The 19,779-nt window shown below is 40.7% G+C and overlaps 2 protein-coding genes across 2 annotated transcripts; both read right to left on the bottom strand.

The window, feature by feature from the left end:
* Positions 1–607: 607 nt before the first annotated feature.
* LLPH (LLP homolog, long-term synaptic facilitation factor) lies at positions 608–5,307 on the bottom strand. The gene is made up of 3 exons (XM_050906124.1): positions 5,257–5,307; positions 4,915–5,098; positions 608–1,488 (listed from the first exon to the last, which is right to left on the bottom strand). The coding sequence occupies exons 2-3, from the start codon at positions 5,093–5,095 to the stop codon at positions 1,325–1,327; spliced, it is 345 nt and encodes a 114-aa protein (XP_050762081.1). The 5' UTR covers positions 5,096–5,098; positions 5,257–5,307; the 3' UTR covers positions 608–1,324.
* A 303-nt stretch (positions 5,308–5,610) lies between these two features.
* On the bottom strand, positions 5,611–14,090 carry TMBIM4 (transmembrane BAX inhibitor motif containing 4). The gene is made up of 7 exons (XM_050898924.1): positions 13,984–14,090; positions 12,129–12,237; positions 10,730–10,835; positions 9,179–9,212; positions 8,068–8,185; positions 7,531–7,576; positions 5,611–6,927 (listed from the first exon to the last, which is right to left on the bottom strand). Exons 1-7 carry the CDS (start codon positions 14,078–14,080, stop codon positions 6,721–6,723), a joined length of 717 nt encoding a protein of 238 aa, XP_050754881.1. The 5' UTR covers positions 14,081–14,090; the 3' UTR covers positions 5,611–6,720.
* Between the last annotated feature and the right edge of the window lie 5,689 nt (positions 14,091–19,779).

The raw sequence follows: 19,779 nt of genomic DNA, 5'->3' as shown, positions 1-19,779 counted from the left end.
TCCACCACCTTTGTAGTTCTTCACCTGAGCAACAGAATACTTTCCCCTTAACAATAGTAATAATAAAAAACCCATGTATTTTTCCAGAAAAACTGAATTTTCTATCAGGTTGAGTTCTTCTTAGTGGATTTTAGCACAATTTAAGCTAGCGTAATTACTTTTAGAAGAATAAAGTGGCCATAGGAAATAGGATTTATCACAACAGACACATATCACAATCTGTGGGCAATTACAGAACGTGGATCCCATCCTGGATGAAGCTGGACAAAGGTTATACTCTGTATCGATGAATGGTACTTCAACAGGCAACATACTGCAGGACCGGTACTGTAATTATTTCCATCCTTGAAATAAGAGACATTTTAAAACCACAAGCTTTCAGGGCAACTAATTCTTTCATCTGTCATCACATGTTATTGCCGAGTAATACGCAACCAACTGTAGCTAATCACATATAAATGGCAGCTGTTACGCAATCATGCCATATTTTATCCTATGCCCACATTGTAAAGCATGATAGATGAATACCTTTTTAAGAGGAATAAAAGGCTACTGAAAATACATATGGAAAAGTGAATTCTCATTTACTTCACTAAAACTTGGAAAATGTCTTAAATAAAACTTTTATTTCCAATCTGTGCATTTGCATCTCTCATATTAGAATCAGTTTTACTTTCAGTTATTTAGTTCCTACAATATTTCAGTTACAGAGAGCAGTGAAATACCTCTTTGTTCCAACAACTTTCTCTTTGAGAATTAAAGTCAGACTGACACTTTTTTACTTACAGAAGCCTTGGTGTTGATTTCAGTGTATAATCTCTTTTAAGTTACATGTTAAAAGCCCGTTTTTGCTAATTACCAGATGTTAAAAGCAACACAAATTGGCGTAACAAAAGTAATTTTACAGAATAATTTAAAGGATATGGTGAGTTTACAGAATCCTTTGGTTATATTTACTAAAAGACAAGTTACATTGACAAAGACCACAGTACAAAAAACATTTACAGTTGCATTATTTTTAGGATTTCTTTTAGCATTTTCAGCGCGCACAATATAAAAGATGAAGACCCTCCTCCTTCAAGAAAACAGATAACCACAGACACTTAGTCTATTCAAAGGCACTCAGCTTGCTTTTTGTATTTTTTTTTAAGTTCGGCAGACACCAAGTTGATATTACTTTCATCATTTGCTGGCCTGTCTGTCTCTTCAAAGGTTCATGCAACACAATAAATTATACTCGTTGGCCAAGTACAAAAATATCATGTACTTATTGGGGATATTTATTTTGTGAGTAAAATATTCATGATCTTACAAAACTCTGCTTTTACCAGACTAGGCCTTTGGCCAATTTTGGTTTTTTTTTCCCTTTAACACGCTGTGCCTTCAGCTTCTTTCTCTGCCTGGAATTCATCCATATTGGGTACTGTCCATGCTGGTCTAGAAGAGTTTTTTTGTTTCGTTTATTATCTACATCCATTTTGCAGTCATCTGAAAAAGAAAGGTATTTATAGTGAGTAAAATACATGAATCCGCCTCATAGAAGCTATTTTATTACCAGATTCACAAAAATGATACAAAAATATCCCTACACACAAAAGCATGTGTGTGTAGAGAGCTGAAGGCTTTATACACTGAAAGCGCTTTCCAAACCAATACAACTACAACCCAGGAACTTCGACAGCTGATAGTAAATATGCAGAATTTTCCCTAAAGGCCCATGTCTGGGCAAAGCACCTTATTCTTTAGTCTGCCATCTGTTCCAATACTGTGTCTAAAAACATTGTGTGTGGTCTCCATCAAGTGCTGCAACCATACAGGAAGCCATAGGCTTACTGAAACATATGCACAATTAAACACCTTTTATGATGTAATGTTTAAGATCTGTTCTAAAAAATTAAATTGAGTGGAAGATGAAGACAGGTAAAAAGAATAATAAAGAGAAAAGCTGAAATACAATGACGGTACTGAGCATGAGCCAGTGATGCTACGCTTGCCTCAAAAAGTGAGCACGAGGTAAAGTCTAATATATTTAGAGGCAGAAATAGAGGATTAATCTCTAGGATCAGGAAGACTGCCTGTGACATGGTCACGCCAAGAACGGTGTCCCCAGCTAGCTAACACCACATGAACGTCACGTCTCGGTGAGACAACAACACTACAAGGGGAACACCTTGTTAAGTATAGATTTGAACTGCACCCTACTATTTAATTTCAACCTTGTTTCCAAACCCTCCGCGTGCAACTCTAAAAGCTTTATCACGAGCTTTTACAGACAGGAAAAAAGACTTTTTTCTGTTGTGCCTGTCTGATGTTGGGCGACAAAGTTCATGAGGAAAAGGCCAACATGCTGCTTCAATAGTTGAAGCATGCTGATAGTCTACAGGGATCTGCACCACAGAGATGTGCTTAGGGAACCCTGAAGTTGGGATACAAATACTTGCAGTCAGCAGAGAATCAGCAGAGGCCTACTGCCTGCTGGCACAACCAAAGGCTGATCCAGCATGGGACAGGCAGCAAAAAAAGTCCCAGCTCCAGAATCCTCCTGAGACATCAGAGAAACACAACATGACGCCTTCTTAACAGCGTTGGTTTCCAAATGTCATAGAAGGAGAGATGGCCTTCAACAACACAACACAAAAAAACCAACACCCCAAGAAAACCAATCCTACATAAGCTGCTTCTCTGATTCCTGTCCTATTGAGGTTAATCTGTTACACGTATTTTGCTGCAAAAAACCACATCCACAATAAATGTCAGCTGCAACGTTAGCTAAATGAAGAAATACTCCTGGACAAAAAATACCAGTTGTTCACATAGCACAACATTTTCATCACACTTTGCAATCTCAGCGATGCTGTAGGAATCAGTAACAGGAAGAAACCTACTGAACAGAAGTGATCCAAGGACATAAAGAAAACCTATCAAAGGGGTTAAAGACAAAAAGACCAAGAAAAAAAAAGCTATAAAAGTAGGAAATCAAAGCAGACTCAATGGATATGATTACTTTGAAAAATAACATGCATGCCCACAAAGTTTTAAAAACAGCTACAAAACCATTTTTGATGAAAGGCTAGCCAGACCTTCCTTTTTTTTTTCCCTAACAACAAAAACTGGAACAAAAAAAAAAAATTTCATAGTGTGCTGTGAAAAATACCTTAAAGTACCACAGGAAAATACCCCTAACACATACCTTCTTAGGCTGGAAAATTATTCACCTATCTATGGAAAGCGCATATTCTGCATGAAGCCTTCAGCTACTTCAGTCCCTTGTAACATTTTGCAATGTGAACTCCCTTGTGTCCACAAACAGTGCTGAAGAGTCCTCTCAAAGAAGACACCATTATTTGCACAAAGCTTGCAGTTGTTTTGTGAAATATATATATACACTTTGGTATTTCTGAGGCTGCTATCTCTCTGCAAACGCTGAGTGAAATTGGCCACTTGTAGAAAAGTTGCCAGCAGAGTTGGAAGGGGGTGCAGGAATAACAGATAGCCAGGCATTTGCTTCAGAAGCTAGGTTTAAGACAACGATGTTTCCTCTGGCTTCAGCATCAGAAGGCTGACAATGTCCCAAAACATTTTGGAAATTCAATCCTAAGAATCTCATGAAAAACAACTTTTACATCTGGTTTATGGGACAAATCAGAACCATGGATAAAATTACATGGATAAAAGTACAAATTACACTCCAAGTTACCCTTAATTGGGCAAGTATTTTTATATAGCATTCCATTTTCAATATAGTTTACAGGCTCTGCTATTCAACCTCACAACACCTCCCTGTCTTTCCTAATTTCTGAAACACTGACAAAACTGGCTGCGTGACTGACAGTGATTACTAGCATTATTCTGTATCCCCAATGTGGTGTCCCAAGAGACTTCTGCATGCCACATAAAAAGCTTACATCAGCAATATCATAACAGCTTAAGTAGCATAAATTGGAGAAGAAAAAAGGACTATGATTTAGTTTAGACTGCAGTTTTGGAAAGAGAAGGTGTCTTTCTGACTCCTGTCCAATATGTAGCTATTTAAAACCTTTGTTTCCACTTCCTGGGCTACTTCCGTTACAGATTACATCCTATTCAAGGAATAGAGAGGAAGACGGCTTTATCTGTACCCACCTAATGCCACCTACTCCCGCAAATAATGTGCAATGCAGCATTAATTAGCATACAAAAACAGGGTCCCTACTACCTCTACCTTGAGACAGTACATTTAAAAAGGAAAAGAAAAAACACACTCTGTTCTTGATAAATCTCTGTAAAATTACTTTATATTTAGGTCCAACTTTCATATATTTAGTGTCCTCCTTAAACTAGGAAGGAAATTATATGCTATCTCCAGTTTAACTGCAAATATAATGCTGTGATTGGAACAACTGCTAAGTGATGAATCCTCACTCATCTGTCTTCACAAAGAGATGTCTCGCTATAAGATATTACATACTTTACATCAGAAGTTAATAAGCTTGTTCCACAAGTGAGTGGATGCAATACAGAAGCTAATGTTGGGAGATGACCAGATTCAACGATTTAACAGCACCTTTTGGCTTTAAAAGATAAAGATTTGGTTTTCCAACTCACTATTCTCGGCCTGGAATAATTGTAAGTCTGATCACGACAGTGAAAGTCACAGGAACAACAACAAATAATACCGCAGGACGTCCCTGCAACTAGGTGACTGCAACAAAAAAACCTGGTATAGCGAAAAAAACGCTAGGACTGTGACCGGGGGCGGGGGGGAGAGGGGGACGGGAGGAGAAGATAGCCGGGCACCCGAAAGACAGGTCTGGGGCCACCCAGGGCCCGCATGACACCCGGCGCGGGCACCTCGGCCTCCCGCGGGGCCTGGTCTGGTTTGCCAGCGGGGCCCTCCCCGTAACTCCAGCGCCGCCCAGCGAGAGCCCAACTCACCCCCTTGCTCGAGGACTTTCTTGGCGGGCAGGACGGTCGCCACCTCCTTGACCTCCTCCATGATGACATCGGCGTTGGTTCCCAGGATTTTTTTCAGCCTGTCCAGCTCCTTGGGCGCGTTCTTCTTCCTCTTCTCCGCCCGCATCTTCCTCTTCCATTTGCTCCTCAGGCTCTTCGCCATGTCCTGAGGGGAGGGAAGAGAGAAACAGTGAGGGCGAAGCAAGCGCAGGGCAGAGGAGCCGTTAAGGCGGCGCGGGCGCCATTAGCTCCGCTGCCGCCCTCCCAACGGCCCTAACGGGCGGGCAGCGCGCGGACACGGGGGCCGCCCCTCCCCCCGCTCACCCCAGCCACGCACGAGGCCCGCCGTCCGCCCTCGCGCTAGGCTGCCCTCGCTGTCCGCGCATGCGCAGGCCGGCGCAGGCTGACGCGTCAAGCCCCGCCCCCGCAGAGCTTCCCCAGCCTTCCGCGGTACGGCAAGTTCTACTGTAACTCTCCGAGCGAGCGCGCAGGGGCCGCTCCGGCTCCCGGCCGCCAGGGGCGGGAGGAAGCCGAGCCCCGCCCCGCCCCGCCCCGCCCCCTTCCGACTTGGTGCTTGTGGCATGGACCAGCCGTGTGCTGCAGGTGTGAAATTATGTCCGACCACCACCGAGTGCAGAGGGTGGTGGGGATGGATGAAAAATAAACACGTATTCCATCACAAGGGAAAAAGCCGAGTTTTATTCTTAGCTACCACCACACATTTCTTCATGAAACCCTAAGACACAAGAGAGAAATCATCACACTCGCTCAAAACAACTCGCAGTCGTACTTCAATAGCCTCAGTCACATTCCAGCACGGAAAGCATACGGTGTCACCGCTTGTGGTAGGACACGGGGCGTTTCCCAAGTACTGCGTTGCCTTTTTGCTAACCTCTCACTGACAGGACAGGCAAGTGGTAACAATACTTCGACTTCAACACTGAATATGAAGTAAGAAAGCCTTTCGACGTTGTTTTTACCCTGCCTGCCCTTCCAGGATTTCAACAGCTTGGAAAGCAGCCACTGTCGCGGCGCCTCTCCCCTGTCAGCAAGCGCTTGCCTGTCCAGCAAGGGTTTGCAGCGTTCAGTCTCCGCGCCCTGAAGCTCTCCAGTCTCAGTTGCAAGAACAGACTAAGTTTTCCAACTTTTATTGACAGACAATTAACCTTAATATACACAAGTCCTTAAAATGCCAGAATCCACCTCCAAATGATTTTTCAGAACACCGAAAGGCAGGCAATAAATAATACTTAAATGAAGAACACTCCCTTTAATTGTTTTAACACCCTCCCAGCTTACATAATAATCTGACAGCCCTTAACAAGAACAGAATATCTGTTAGAGACAGCATTCCATTTTACCAAACAAAAACTAGAAAAAAATTTTAGCTTAGTAAAACATTGCACAATCATAAACTCAGGCTACCCTTATGTGGTACACACACTTAAAATCCCAAAGGAAACATTTCCAGCACCTACAGAACAGCAGAGAAAGGCTTACTCTGGAGCAATCAGAAGTTGACAGACATTTTAATTGTGAATTATGTCAAGTGCAAAATGATTAAAAAAGTGACTGAAATGACGACAGCATGTTAACTACATAAAATATATATTCTAGAGAAGAACTTTAGCTACATAAAAAAGCCTTTTTTTTCCCCAAGGAGGGATCAATATTCATGGAATGAAAAAGTAATAAAGATTCAGTCTCTAGAAGACAGAATTACACAGTTTGCAGATCATTCAAATGCTTAACTTTATATACACTATAGTCAAACCACACCGCTTTTGACTACTTTTTATTAAATGCCTCCAGTAAACGCAGCAGGTGTAAGAACAGATTGATGATGTCCAAGTAGAGATTGATTGCAGCCAGTATGTACTCTTCAGGGGATAATTTGTGCATCAGCAAATGAGTGTCATAAATAACAAATCCACAGAACAGAAGAGCTCCAGCAGCAGCAAACACCAACTCTATTGTCTCACTATAGAAAAACAACTGGAGGCAAACGAAACATGAACAAAAATTTTGTAAATTTCATTTTCTTTTTAATATTAAAATCCCTGCATAATGATATGCCACACTTAAAACAAGGATACACACTGTCTTTTTACTGTTAGGCACACGCAAATACAACATTACAATGACATTTCAATGTTCTTATTTCATATAGTCCCCAGTCACACAATCTCTTGAACTAAGTAAAAGTGCCTCCACTTAAGAGAGAGGAAGCTCTGGTCTCCCGAATATTCTGGTCTCCCAAATATTAACAGCAGAAAAATTAGGAAAAAAAAAAAAAACAATTAAAACCCAAATCTCCTTCCCATTCTCTCAGTCAAGTAGTGGATCTTGATTGACAAATTTTGTCAATCAATGCAAGTACCACTTTTACATTAGCAAGAACAGCATCCAACAAAAATTTGAATTGGAAATGAATGGTTAAAAGATCACCAGCATGATCTACAACAGCAATGGATCTGGTAAGGAATTTTCTTTCATTAAGCTATATTGGACTGTCCAAAACCTTTTTGTTATACTAGAAGTTAGTAAAAGATTTATGTTAAAGAATATTTTTTTAACCTTGAACACAAGGTATCTTACCCTCAAGAAACCTGAGAAGATTAAAATCCACAAACAAGCGAAGAGGCTGAAAAAAAAAAAAGAAACTGTGAGCAACAGTATCTTTTCTTTCAAATTTTACTTAAAATCTTTTCTCTTCTTATAAAACCTCTTCACAATATGTTTGGTAAGTAAATGTCCATAATTCTTAGATGCCAACTGTTCATTGGTATCAGCAGTAAAATTCGGTTTTATAAAGCTGTCAAAAGTCATGTTCTAACTTTACTTTTTTAAAAATATTTGAAGCAGCTGCCTTCTGCCTCAGTGAAAAATCCAGGTAAACTAGTTTTCTAGTGTAATACTATGGTTTTAAGAATCATAATCACAGAAAAGAATTTCTTACCAAGAAAGCAGAACTGCATAAAATTAATAATTTAAGATAAATAACACCCTCACCATTCCCTTGCAACAGGTTCTATTGACCTGTATTTCTTATTATATCTGCAAAGCTCGCTTTAAAAAAGGAAAAACTATCTTAACAAAAAAACGATTAAAAAAATGATCAATATGACAACATACCCTGCTCCAAATTTGCTGAAGTCTCTCTTTGACTGCAAGGTATATGCAGTCAGTCCAAGAAATACAGCAGTAGTAAGTATAAAGGCTTGCAAGACGATGGACACATCATAGAAACTCACTATAAACAGAAAAAGTAAACTGTCATTTATAGAACACTACACTATGTATTTGCTAAGTTATCTTTTGAAGAAACAGAATTTTAAACTTTCACAGACAGGAAAAAAAAAATCTTAACTGTGAACAAAAAAAGTAAATTATGCCTGAACTTGTCTTTGCACTTCAAAATCATGATCATAGGACTCATGGACCCTTGCGCTAGCGAAGTTTGACAGTTACCTTATAGCTGTAGCTTCTTAAATGGAAATAACATATCTTCCCAACTCACAATAAAAAAACAAACAAAAAAAGAAAATAAGAAGTATTTTAAGCATAGATATGTGAGATCTTAAGGAAAAAGCTATCTGAATTTTTCATGATACTGAAACAAGGAAAAAAAAAAATCAGTCCTCTGTAAAGGCTCATAAAATTTTGATTAGGTGATAGGAGGGGAAAGATAAGAGAAATGAGTGGAACCTTTTTCTTCCCTTCTTCCTCCTTAATCTTCCCTTTCTGCAAATGATGTTTTTTTTCAGGAGAACATAAACCACAATGAAGAGGTTTCACCTTATGCTAGAAGCTACAGTGCAAGGTGATGCCATGACTTGTGCGCACACCACCCCATCTCAACCCTGACAACGAAGTACAGAACTCTCCAAACTCAAAGTCCCTTGGAGGAAACTGAGGGGGAAGATGAGGATATTTCACTTGCAGATCAGCTCTGCTGAGAGCTGCCTTATAGGAAAGAACATTGCTAGCTGTACCGAAAGAATGGATGGCACAACTCATTTCTCACTTCAGGTTTGTACAGTTTCAGTTCTGGATCAGAATCCAGTTTTCGTCCCTGATTCCCTGTTTTTTGCTAAACTCATATCACTGTCATTAAAATTTTCAAACAGGGTATTTATTATCATTTTAGTCACATCTAGGAGCCTCAGATGGCAATTAGTACAACATATTGGATTCCTTTTCCAATTTCTTTATGGAATCAGACAATAGGATGGCTACCATTTACCTGTAATGGCAACTGTCAGTGCTTCCAGTAGGGTCTACAAAAAGTAAAAACAAAAAATTACAAGCATAAAAAAAACCCACCACAAAACACTTAGACGGAGACTTCACATGCAATAAGTCCCATTCTGCTACATAATCCCAGCATGCGTTACATTAGCTCTCCTGTTAAATCTTTGTATATGAAAACCTGTTTAGTTTTCAACAAAATGGCAATCATACTGTCTTACGGTGCTGGAAGTTGTTGTGTTACATAAAAAGAATACAATATAAACTCAAAACGAATGACAGACAGCCCGCATAGAAAAATGACATTTAGGTTTTCTACTCAAAGCACACAGTATTCTTATCACACTTCTTACAAACTATTCAAGAGGCTATAAAATTAATACACTCTTCATATCTTGTTAGACAGCTAAGTGTCTGCATCAACTTCCTCTTCCCACTCGTCCTTGTTTTGAAACAGCTAACTTAAAATCAAACATATTATTGATGCCTGGGCTGAAGGCCAGTATGGGCCCTGAGTTTTTCTAAAAGATAATTTCAAATTAAGTTTCATTACAATAAAATATGAGAAAAATCTCTATGCCATGAACCAAGAGGTCAGAAATAACAGAACATTCAACCCATATTCTGTCTAAGCCAATTTATCACACACAGATTTGAATCTGTCTATTCCTACACAATGTAATACTTAAACTGTCATACCACAAACTCCCACACCACATTCGGCCAAACTATTACATCACTCCTTGTTACAGGTGCATTTTTGAAAGTTTTTAAACATTTTACTCTCCTGCAAGAGTTCAGAAGTCAGGGAGCATATAACTGTGTTACCATTTAAACAGTCTATTTACTTACACAGCAAAGGTGTCTTCCTGTTATATCACAAATACAATTTAGGCAACTCCTAAAGCATCAAATTCTAATTGTGCTACTGTGACTTCTTTTCAGAAGACTCGTTTGCTACATAATCCAAAATATCCAAGAGCAACAGTTGGCCCATATCTACAAATTTGCATCATCAGGCAGGAGACTGAAATTTGAGGACAGGTCTAATTGACCTGCCTGTGTTGGAAACATGCTCAGAATTCAGCATCAAAAAGACAACAATTAAAGAAATAAACACATATGGCTGGTTGCATTTGGGTCTCTGCTGGAGGCTGTCCATTAAACAAATAAGGTAACAGAAATGCCTCCTCCTTTCCTACTGAATGGTTTCACAGAAAAATCACTGACATCACCAGAACAATGAAAGCAGATACATAGATATATTTATACACACACACACAGAACACCCAAACCTTGCTCAACCTGATTCCAAGTTCTAACACTCATCCTAAAAAGATGCTGGAAGAAACCTGACGTAGAGGCTATCTAGGAACAACCTGTGGACAGAATCTCCAAAAAATAACTCAGACCTTCCTAAGTATATAGGGTATCTTTCAAGGTATACAAGAAAAACAAATTACCCACCACTAGTTTGCTTCAAGGAGTTCATCACAATGAAAGATATTCTAGGGACTATTAAAATTGAATTTATATAAATACTTACAAATCCAAAAAGCAGGTATAAATTAACAGGATGCTGGTGTCTGTAGAGGGTCAGTGCCACGATTATAGCCAAAGATCCAAACCCAGATATCAAAAGCAAGGCAGGCCTGTAAAGTTCCATACAAAAAAGTCATAAAAATGAAAATAAAATATCTGGAAGACTAAAAAACAGTTTACATAAACCCAAGTTTTTAAGTGATCACCTAGATAAAGATACTGCTCCATATATCCAAAGTAAATGTAAAGCAAGTTTTACAGTAAAACTGCTCTAAAACATACCACCACAGATAATCAGTTACAAATAGGTGTGTCACAAGTAAAAACAATTTTTTCATACTGAAGCTAAACACTGCCCAGGAATCCATCACCTGGAGATGAACCCATATGAAGAGGAACATCCATCTGTACTGAACTAACAGTTTTAAAGTATATGCAATATTTTGCCTATTAAGAACTCCACATTCAGGGAACTGTTTTTTATAAGCACCTGAATGCAACAAACATGGGCACTAACTGCACCAAAGAAAATCAGTACTGACCAGTAAGTATCACTATAATTAAAACATTCAAGCAGCCCTCCAAGCAAAAACTGGACCAAGATCAAACACAAAATCACAACAGTTCTAAGTGAGCAGGACGATTTTAAATTATCAGATTTAAGTAGAAAATTGTAGTTTTACAACCTCTGTTGTATACACTATAGCTTATACAGAAACTTTCATATAGTGTTTGATGCTCCTTTTTTATTTGGGCTTTAAAGTGAAAGTAAAAGCAAAGTCTGCAAGTGCACTTGGGGGAAAACAGAAACGGGACTCAGTGCTCTCCTCCTTTCCCCGGTTGTTCTTTTCCCCTGCTCGTTCACCACAGTTTGGATTTTGAGACTTGTTTTTTTCTCAGGAAAATCTGAGAGGCGAAAAGAAGCAAGCCCACAGGAATTTTAGCAGACTACTTTTCAGTAAAAAAACAAAAGAAGATGAGGGAGGGAGGGAGAGGAGTAAGACATGATTCAGCTTTTTGGAACAGGTACCTATAAACAACAGCATTCCAAACAGATCCTAAAAGTAGATACTTAGACCATAAAACAAGAAATGTCAATTATTGAGATGTTCTGCAACTGATGTATAGGTTTTCATAGTGTAAATATTAAAATAAGCACTATTAATAACGTATTGATTAAAATAAACTTTAATGATAATAATAAAATTAAATTTTAATAATAAACCAAGGAGAAAAATGTCAGACAAGAGAAGTTATTTCCTAATCAGGTTACAAATTTTCTCTTACAGAATCAAAACACAGGGTATAACAACGATTAGGAATACTGAAGTGTTCCAGAGCAACAAACTATGTAAGCTATACTTAACACACGATGAACAGCTCCGTTTCATTTTAGTATTTACCTTTCATGAACAAATGCCTGCACTCCAGTAGAGTACAGAAAAATAGCAGATGTGACTGTGGTCAAAAGAACTTGAATGGAAAGAATGGTGTAGACTTTCCGTAGAAAAGCTAGAATAAGGAAAATAAAAATGAAATCACTTTCGAGTTACACTTACAAAGTTCAACAGTCAATCAGATACAAGTTTTCTATTTGATAAGGAACCATTAGAAACTTTTTATTCAGTGAAAAAGCACAGGGTAAAGTGGTAAGAAGCCATTTTTCCTTAAAAAATTGACACAGTATTCCAGCAAAATCACATTTATTCCTGGACATCATTACTTAAACAATAACAATGATGGCAAAAGAAATACAAAAAATATTTGCAAGGAATTTACTTCAGACTATTTTAAAAACTACATACACCTAATCTCAATAAGAAATTACTAACAATATACCTTCTCCATCAAGTTACTGGTATCTAATGGACCTAAATGAAGAAAGATTAACTTGGAAGTTCTGTGGAAGACAGAAACAGCCATAAAAGTTTAAAAAGGAAAAACTTTTACAGTAATATCTATGTGATTGACCTTCTGCCATGTTAAATATCATTCATCGTCATTTGCGACTTGCATTGTACTGAATGGGTATCTACAGATACAGACCGCTAGAAAAAATAAAAAATCCCAGAATTAAGCTAACAGGCTTCATAATTCTATAATTATGAAGAGTGGAGAGTGGTTCAGCACATACAGATCTATCATACAGATATTCTCTGTTCTGAATGGAAGGAAACCAAATGCATTAGGCAAAATGCTCTGAAAGGAAGAATAAACTTACAGGGAGAATCAATTCAATCTTTAATAGCACAGCCTAAACAAGTTTAAGAGCAAATACTGTGAGAAGCTGAATTACCTGCTTGCAGCAGGTAAAATTAAATATACTTGTAAGTCATGAGGGACTGGCGTCTACTTTGTTGTAATAAACTGAACCAGCCTAGAAGTAGCCTGCCAGCTGGCATAGCTTTCTCCCCACATTATTACGTGCATCAGCAATTTTGCTAATGACAATACCTGTTTCGTATTTCCTATCGCATCCTTTATTTTCCAAACAAGATAAAACTGTATTTTTATAGGAAGAAGTCTCCTGTTTATCACAAATATCTAATAAAAAATTCACAGCACACAGCTGTTTTTATTCCAAGATGTATCCACTAACACTATTTCAGCAAGGATTACTGATTAGACACCTTCTACAAGAGTATTCAATGCATTTGAGACCTGCGTATTAACAGCAAAGCAACATTTCATGGCTGCTAATGTGACCTTAGAGCATGCAAACGCTTCAGCAGAAGAGACAATATTTTAATACTTCACAGAAGAAATTCAAATCCCTCAGTCTCCTGGTTAAACTACTGTAATTATGGGCACCAATTTTAGCATTTATGCATCTCACGTATCATGTTTGGGCTTCAAAATGCATCACTCTGGGGAAAATCAAGTCTGAATCTATATGCGTTTAATCTCTTTGATAAAAAGGCCCACCCCCTATACACTTAGATGATAAAATCTTTCGCCAGCCACTGATCTTTCTCTTACCCTTGATGCTTAACCTGGACTAAGTAATGCCCTGGCTCCCCACTCACAGCCTTTACCCAGAAGGTTAAAATATTGCGGAGAACCTGAATTCAGCTAAACGCCACAGGCGATGGGGTTAACAGAGAGGAACTTGTTGGGAGCACTGGGGTACGACACCCCCTTTGACCGCCCAGCAAGGGGAGGCAGCAGGGGCCTCTCCGCAAAGGCTGGGGGGGGGGGCGAGGTGGAGAGACTCGGGGGAGGGGGTGTGTGGCAGTCTTACTCATCCCCAGTCCCTACCCATGCGGATATGGACGCTGGCCGAGGCCACGTTGCTGCCATAGTTGAAGTCATCTTCGATGGAGCTCCGCGGGTAGAGCTGCTCCGCCGCCGCCATCACCGCCGCCGCCGCCACCTCCTCCCGCAGCAACGGCGACAACCGCCCCGCTTCCGGGAGAGACAGTCGCACTCCGCACCGCCGAGCAGGGCCCTCCGTCGAGCAGCCGAGCTCGTCGATCGCGGCTGCCCGCCTTCCCAGGGGGCGCTGTGGGGGCGGCGGCGGCGGCTCTGCGCGGCACCGGCCCGTAACCGGCCTTGCCGGACTCACTCGGCCCTTCCCGCCCGGCCTCCCCCGCTGTCCCTGCAGGGTGGGCAGAGCCTGCAGCGGGAGGGAGGCAGGGCTGGGGAGAGCGGCGGCGGCCGCGGGTGGCGGTGCCAACGGCTGCGGCCTGACGGGTGCCGCGGGTGGCCGGTGGGTGTGGGACTCGGCGTGGTATGCCTGAGCGGGGAGTGACCTTGGGAGAGAAGAGACACCCGCGTCCTTTAGCTTTTACATGCGGGATTTGCATGAGTAGAGTAGGATTGGGTTTCCTACAAAGATCTGTTCAGTGTACTGGCATTTACCCACGCAGGCCTGCCCTGCGCATGGTTCACGATGGCTTGAGGAAGCGTTGTGTTTGTGTTTGTCTTAAACACCATTTCCTGTGTCTATTTTAGGTCTGAAAAGGTCTCGAAAGGAAGTTCCAGTGACTGAAAAATCAGCCCGTGTACCGGTTTTCACCTTTGGTTCCACTCTAGCTGCTATGTGGAAAGAGTTCTCCAGCAAGCTGCGGCTACCCACAGCTACAAACACGTAGCTGCATTCAGCAATAACTGATAAAAAGAGTCTTTGGGTGTTAATGCTCTCCATCAGTGTACAGCCCCCTAGAGATGAGTTTCACTTCTATAAACCTTTAATGCAAAGTAGAATTTTATTAAGGCTTTCTCCTGTTTTGTGTCCTGTCCTTCAAAGTAAACTCAGTTCAGTAGAACACAAAGACGCTCAACATTTCTCAGGCGTCACGTAGCACTTTGTACAGTCAGACTTCATACTTGTGGAATTGCCCCCCAAAAGTTACCCAAGATGGTAGCTCACGTTTAGGAATCCACAAAAGCTAAGATTTTGGGATGTGGGATGGGGAGCACAATATGTTATTCTTCAACTTGTGAATATTATCTAAAGCATGCCAAGAAACCAAAGTGATAGACACTTTAGAAATGTATGTAATAGATCAGACTAAAAGTGCTTTTAAAAATTGGAAAATAGTGGCCTCTATTCAGATTCTCAAGGGAGAAGTAAATAAATTATATGATTCTGTGATGAAATAATTTTGAGCACAGTTCTACTGAGTTGACTTAAGATATTACATTTCAGTTGCAGATACAAAAATTATGAACATGACTTTATATTCTGGGAAGTATTTATGGTTCTCCTAATGTCATTTTGCATTTTTAGTTGCTGCAGAGCAGGATCTTTCAGCTTTAATCCCGAATTTGGAGATTTGTGCATTGTCTGCATTGCTGAATAGTAACTGTCTTGAAATAATTACGCTGTCTGCTTTCTTGCGCGTGCCTCTGCAGAAGAACAACACTGATGTTCTACCAGAAGAAGCATTTAGAGTTCTGGACAGGCATCCGGTGTTGTCTTCTCCTAATGTGTGCAGTGCACTTTTCTTTAAAATGCCTCTTGGAGATGGCGTCACTTCTGTGCAAGAAACAGAAAATTTCAGAGCATTGCCGCAGAGTCGACTCCTGCAAATAGTTTGAGCCTAGAGATGATTGAAGGAGAGACATAATAGTAGTCTTCAGATACTTTATAAAAGGCTGTTGCAGTTCTCCAGCTGTGGAGAAAGTATCACATAAGAGGTAGTGTGGCTTAAACTGCAGTAAGGAAGGTTCATGGTGAAAAGTTGAGAACTAATCAGGGTAAAGCTGTAGAATAGTTAGCCTGGGGTTTAGGCACAGGCTGGGAGACAGGAGGTTGCAGGAAACAGGCATGTGCACCTTTGCACTTTCGCACACCCACCTCCTGTGTGGAAGATGTTGGTCTGATGTAAGCCACCAAGAAGCAGTAATGGGCTTATTCAGAAAGGCAGGAGACAAAGCAGCAAATGATTCAATGACGCTACTCATGAGCACAATCTGCCAGGGTTGCCACAGATAGGAATGGAAAAATAATTTACATCTGCAATACCGATAAAGCCTGCGATTTTCATGCCAAAAGAGAGCATCATTCTTGTCTTAAGGTCTTTTCCTGTTACTTGCAGGCACACACAGAATGCACTGTGCAGTGGGCAGTGCTTTGGAGGGACTGTACTGAACCAAGGTTTAGTAACACCGAGCCTGGCTGAGTGCTTTCAATGTCTTTGCAATTTTCCATTCCTCACTTGGGAAAGTATACCTTATAAAACGCTAAATATGCCTTATAAAAAGCAAAGTATGTTTTACATTGCCTTTCTTTTCTGTATTTGATGTTTCCATAAACATACCTCCATCACACTATTTTTATTTGAAACCGCTGCAGTCCCACAGTGACTTGCTTAGGACTGGCTAGACGCTTCCACTCTGCGTGCGTGCATGCAGGGGTGAAAGAGCTTTCTGTTCTCCAGGTTCTGGTTTGGACTCCGGTATGGGGAAAGGAAGCTTGCTCTCGCTAGAGCCCTGGTTAAGGACCACGAACTCGTCTGTGCCTTTTGTTCTGTGTTATACATAATCGGTGGCTTTGCTGGAAAAAGCCCATCTGGCGCTCGGAGGTACTTGGGAAAGGTACTTGGAGCCTTGCCAGGATTCTGCTTCTTTCCAGAGGTTTGTTTTTAAATCATTGTGCCAGAGCCCCTTCGTTTGCTGCAGCTTTGAGCAGTGTTCCCGGAGTGACCCCTCTCAGCATCGCTTTGATACACATCTGTGTATCTTCACATCATCACGGCTGTTGTTGCGGCAGGACTAAGCGGTCTCCTCTTCCCAGATTGCAAAGTCCGTGACCTCTGCGTGGCTCCGTACAAATACATGAGACATGACTGCTGTAATATTGCTGGAGTGTGGGGTGTCCGGTTCCAGGAGTCACACATGGGGCCCTGTGGCTGCCTGCCAGCCTTTCAACAAGGAGGTAACATCCAGGCAATTTGTGTTCGGAACGGCACGGCGCGCGCAGTTTGGATGCGAAGCGATATGGGAAAACAGGAGAGAAGTTTGATTATATAGGTGCATCCGCATGGACGTTAACCATTAATTTATCCCTGGGTGAACTTTGTTCTCTCAATTTCAAAATAGCTGGCTACTTAAGTTAGAGGGATCATTTTATTGTGTGACCCTGAGGAATCTTAATTTGAAGAAACGTGAGTTACTGTGAAATTATCCTCACACTCAAAATATGATGTTTTCCATGAGTAGTGGAGACAATCTCATAATTGCAAAGTTCTTCCAAATTATATTTCAAAACGTACAGTACGTAGCTGCGAAATTGTCATGATGTTCTTACAGGGCAGGAAAATAACAAAGAAACTCAGGAACAGATGTGGCATCTGTTGCTCTAAAATCCCTGATGGTGAATTTTCAAATCCACTGATCAAGGGAAGAGAGTTCATCTTCTTTAGTACTTACAGTTTCATGAGAAAGGCTCTACCCTTTAGCAAGCAGGTCACCAAGCCAACCTTTCGTTATTCCAGGATGAAAAACTTCTCTCAGTGTTGCTTCAGTTTCCTAGAGCCCACATCTTTGCCTAATGATACGTATATTCTTTTTCCTATTAAATCCCAGCTGCATTATATACTTTTTCATTATACCTCACCATATTGTAACTCGATTAGCTCCTTTATTTTTTTTCCTGTGCATTGTTGATAAGACATGCCAGGTTAGTTTTGGGTCTTGGACTCACTGGAGGTCTTAGATGCAATAAGAAACGGGTTGCGGCTAGGACCGGAGCTATCTGGTGGCACTAGTCCATCAATGTGGGGGGTACGAGCTTACCTGCCAGGGAGCACGATGTGGAAGTTAACTGCCTGGACCTCTATTTTAAGGATTGTGAACAGCCCTTGAACAGACATGTTGGTTTGACTGATGCGATTTGGTGAGACATTTTGAATGGGGTCAGGGTGGGTATGTTTCCTTTTGAAAACAGGACTTCAGGATCAATATATCTCTGCAGTTAATAGAGTAGTGCTGGTAGTTAATAAATTAATCCTAGCATTAAAAGTCTTCTCCCAAGGTGTTTGTCCATTTATGCAAGTCTCATATTTTTCAAAGGTGCAATCTTATTTTGACAAGCTCAGGTATTTTATATTTTAAGGTCGGGATCAAGCTGAAAGCTATCTTTGCTTATAATCCCACCTTTGTTATTTTAGTAACTGCTGGAGTTTAAAAAAGAGTGTTACCATTTTATTCCATGTGTAGGACTGAATCCTGGGGAAATATAGAGTGCTACACTGACAGCCCAGTTATAGGTAATTTTTCCTTTTTTATGGAAGAAGGGTTCTTTGTTGTTTTTTTTCCTTTTCTTTTTCCTTTTCTTTTTCCTTTTCTTTTTTCTGTTTTTTTTTGCATGGAGGTAATGTTACAAACTAAACCAATTTAATAGCTGCACTGCCTCATGAAATAGAAGGGGAAGGATTCTTGAATTTGTTTCTCTGAATGAAACATCAAAACATACCCTGGTTTGAGTTTGCTATTATTTTGTTCAGTTTCAATTTAGCAGTAAGAGCTGCTTGAATTTTGGGAGTGCCATATGGAGTCTGTTTATAAAACACTTAACTACTCTTTCTGTACAAATTCCAATGTGCTTTAATAGTCTTCACTGGACAGCCTACATCACCTGTAATGGCTAGTCATTCTGTCATCTAAAACCTGGGTGTACTCATGTAAATTAGTTTATCTAAACCTTTGAGCTTATTTTGTCATGAACACTTTTAATTCTGAACCTTTTTTTTCCTGGCATTTTGAAAAGTTGAGGTCAGATTTGCTTATTTGTTTGAGTGTCTAGTGCAATCGGATCCTGATAAGAACTCCCACATGTAACAACAGTAATAGTCTGTATGCTGTTAAAGGAAAAAAAAATCCTGCATTTAGAATAGCAATGGCTTTGCAGCTGTTGGTCGGGTCTACTCTGCAGAGATTGAAGAGCAGGATTCAGCTCCAGATGAAGACAACTACATTTAGGTGTCTATAAATAGGTGTCTACATGTGTACTAAGTGCCTAAGCAACCATTACAGTCAATGGAAATAGGGGTGGCATGCAGATGCCTAACCATTAAGTGTCTGGTGCCGTTTTATGGCCCTCAGGGTATTAATCTCAATTCCGTTTGCTCCTCCAGAAAGGCACTGAGCTTCTGTAAATCCTCTGTTATATCTGCAAAGCCATGCAGATGCCTTCGGTACCCCGGAGCATCCTAAAAGGCACTGGATGCCAATTCTGGGATAGGGACATGGCAAGGGCAGAAAAGGGGGAGGAGGAGCTGGCAAAAAACATGAAGGCCGTTATTTCTGTGAAAGAGCAGGCTTGTTGCTGTAGGTTCACCCATAAAACCAAGTCAGCAAACCTCCTTTGATGGAGATGCAGTCCCTGTCTCTGCTAGGACAGCTTTATCAGGGCAGAAGTACCTACACAGAGTATGGCCCCCTCTATTCTGGATGCATATTGGTGTTAGGAGAGCCGGGAGGAGGGCACAGCTCGCCCTCAGGCACTGCCTGCACCAGGGTTTTGTCTGGAGTGGCTTCATAAGGCACAAGGCATGCCTGAAGTTACCTCATCTCCTCACGCTGCTATCACACGCAGGTTGACCCCAA

This window comes from Gymnogyps californianus, chromosome 1 (assembly GCF_018139145.2).
Source record: "Gymnogyps californianus isolate 813 chromosome 1, ASM1813914v2, whole genome shotgun sequence".
Lineage (NCBI taxonomy): Eukaryota > Metazoa > Chordata > Aves > Accipitriformes > Cathartidae > Gymnogyps > Gymnogyps californianus.
The sequence above is the reverse complement of the archived record's forward strand: the minus strand, read 5'-3'. Positions and strand labels throughout refer to the sequence as shown.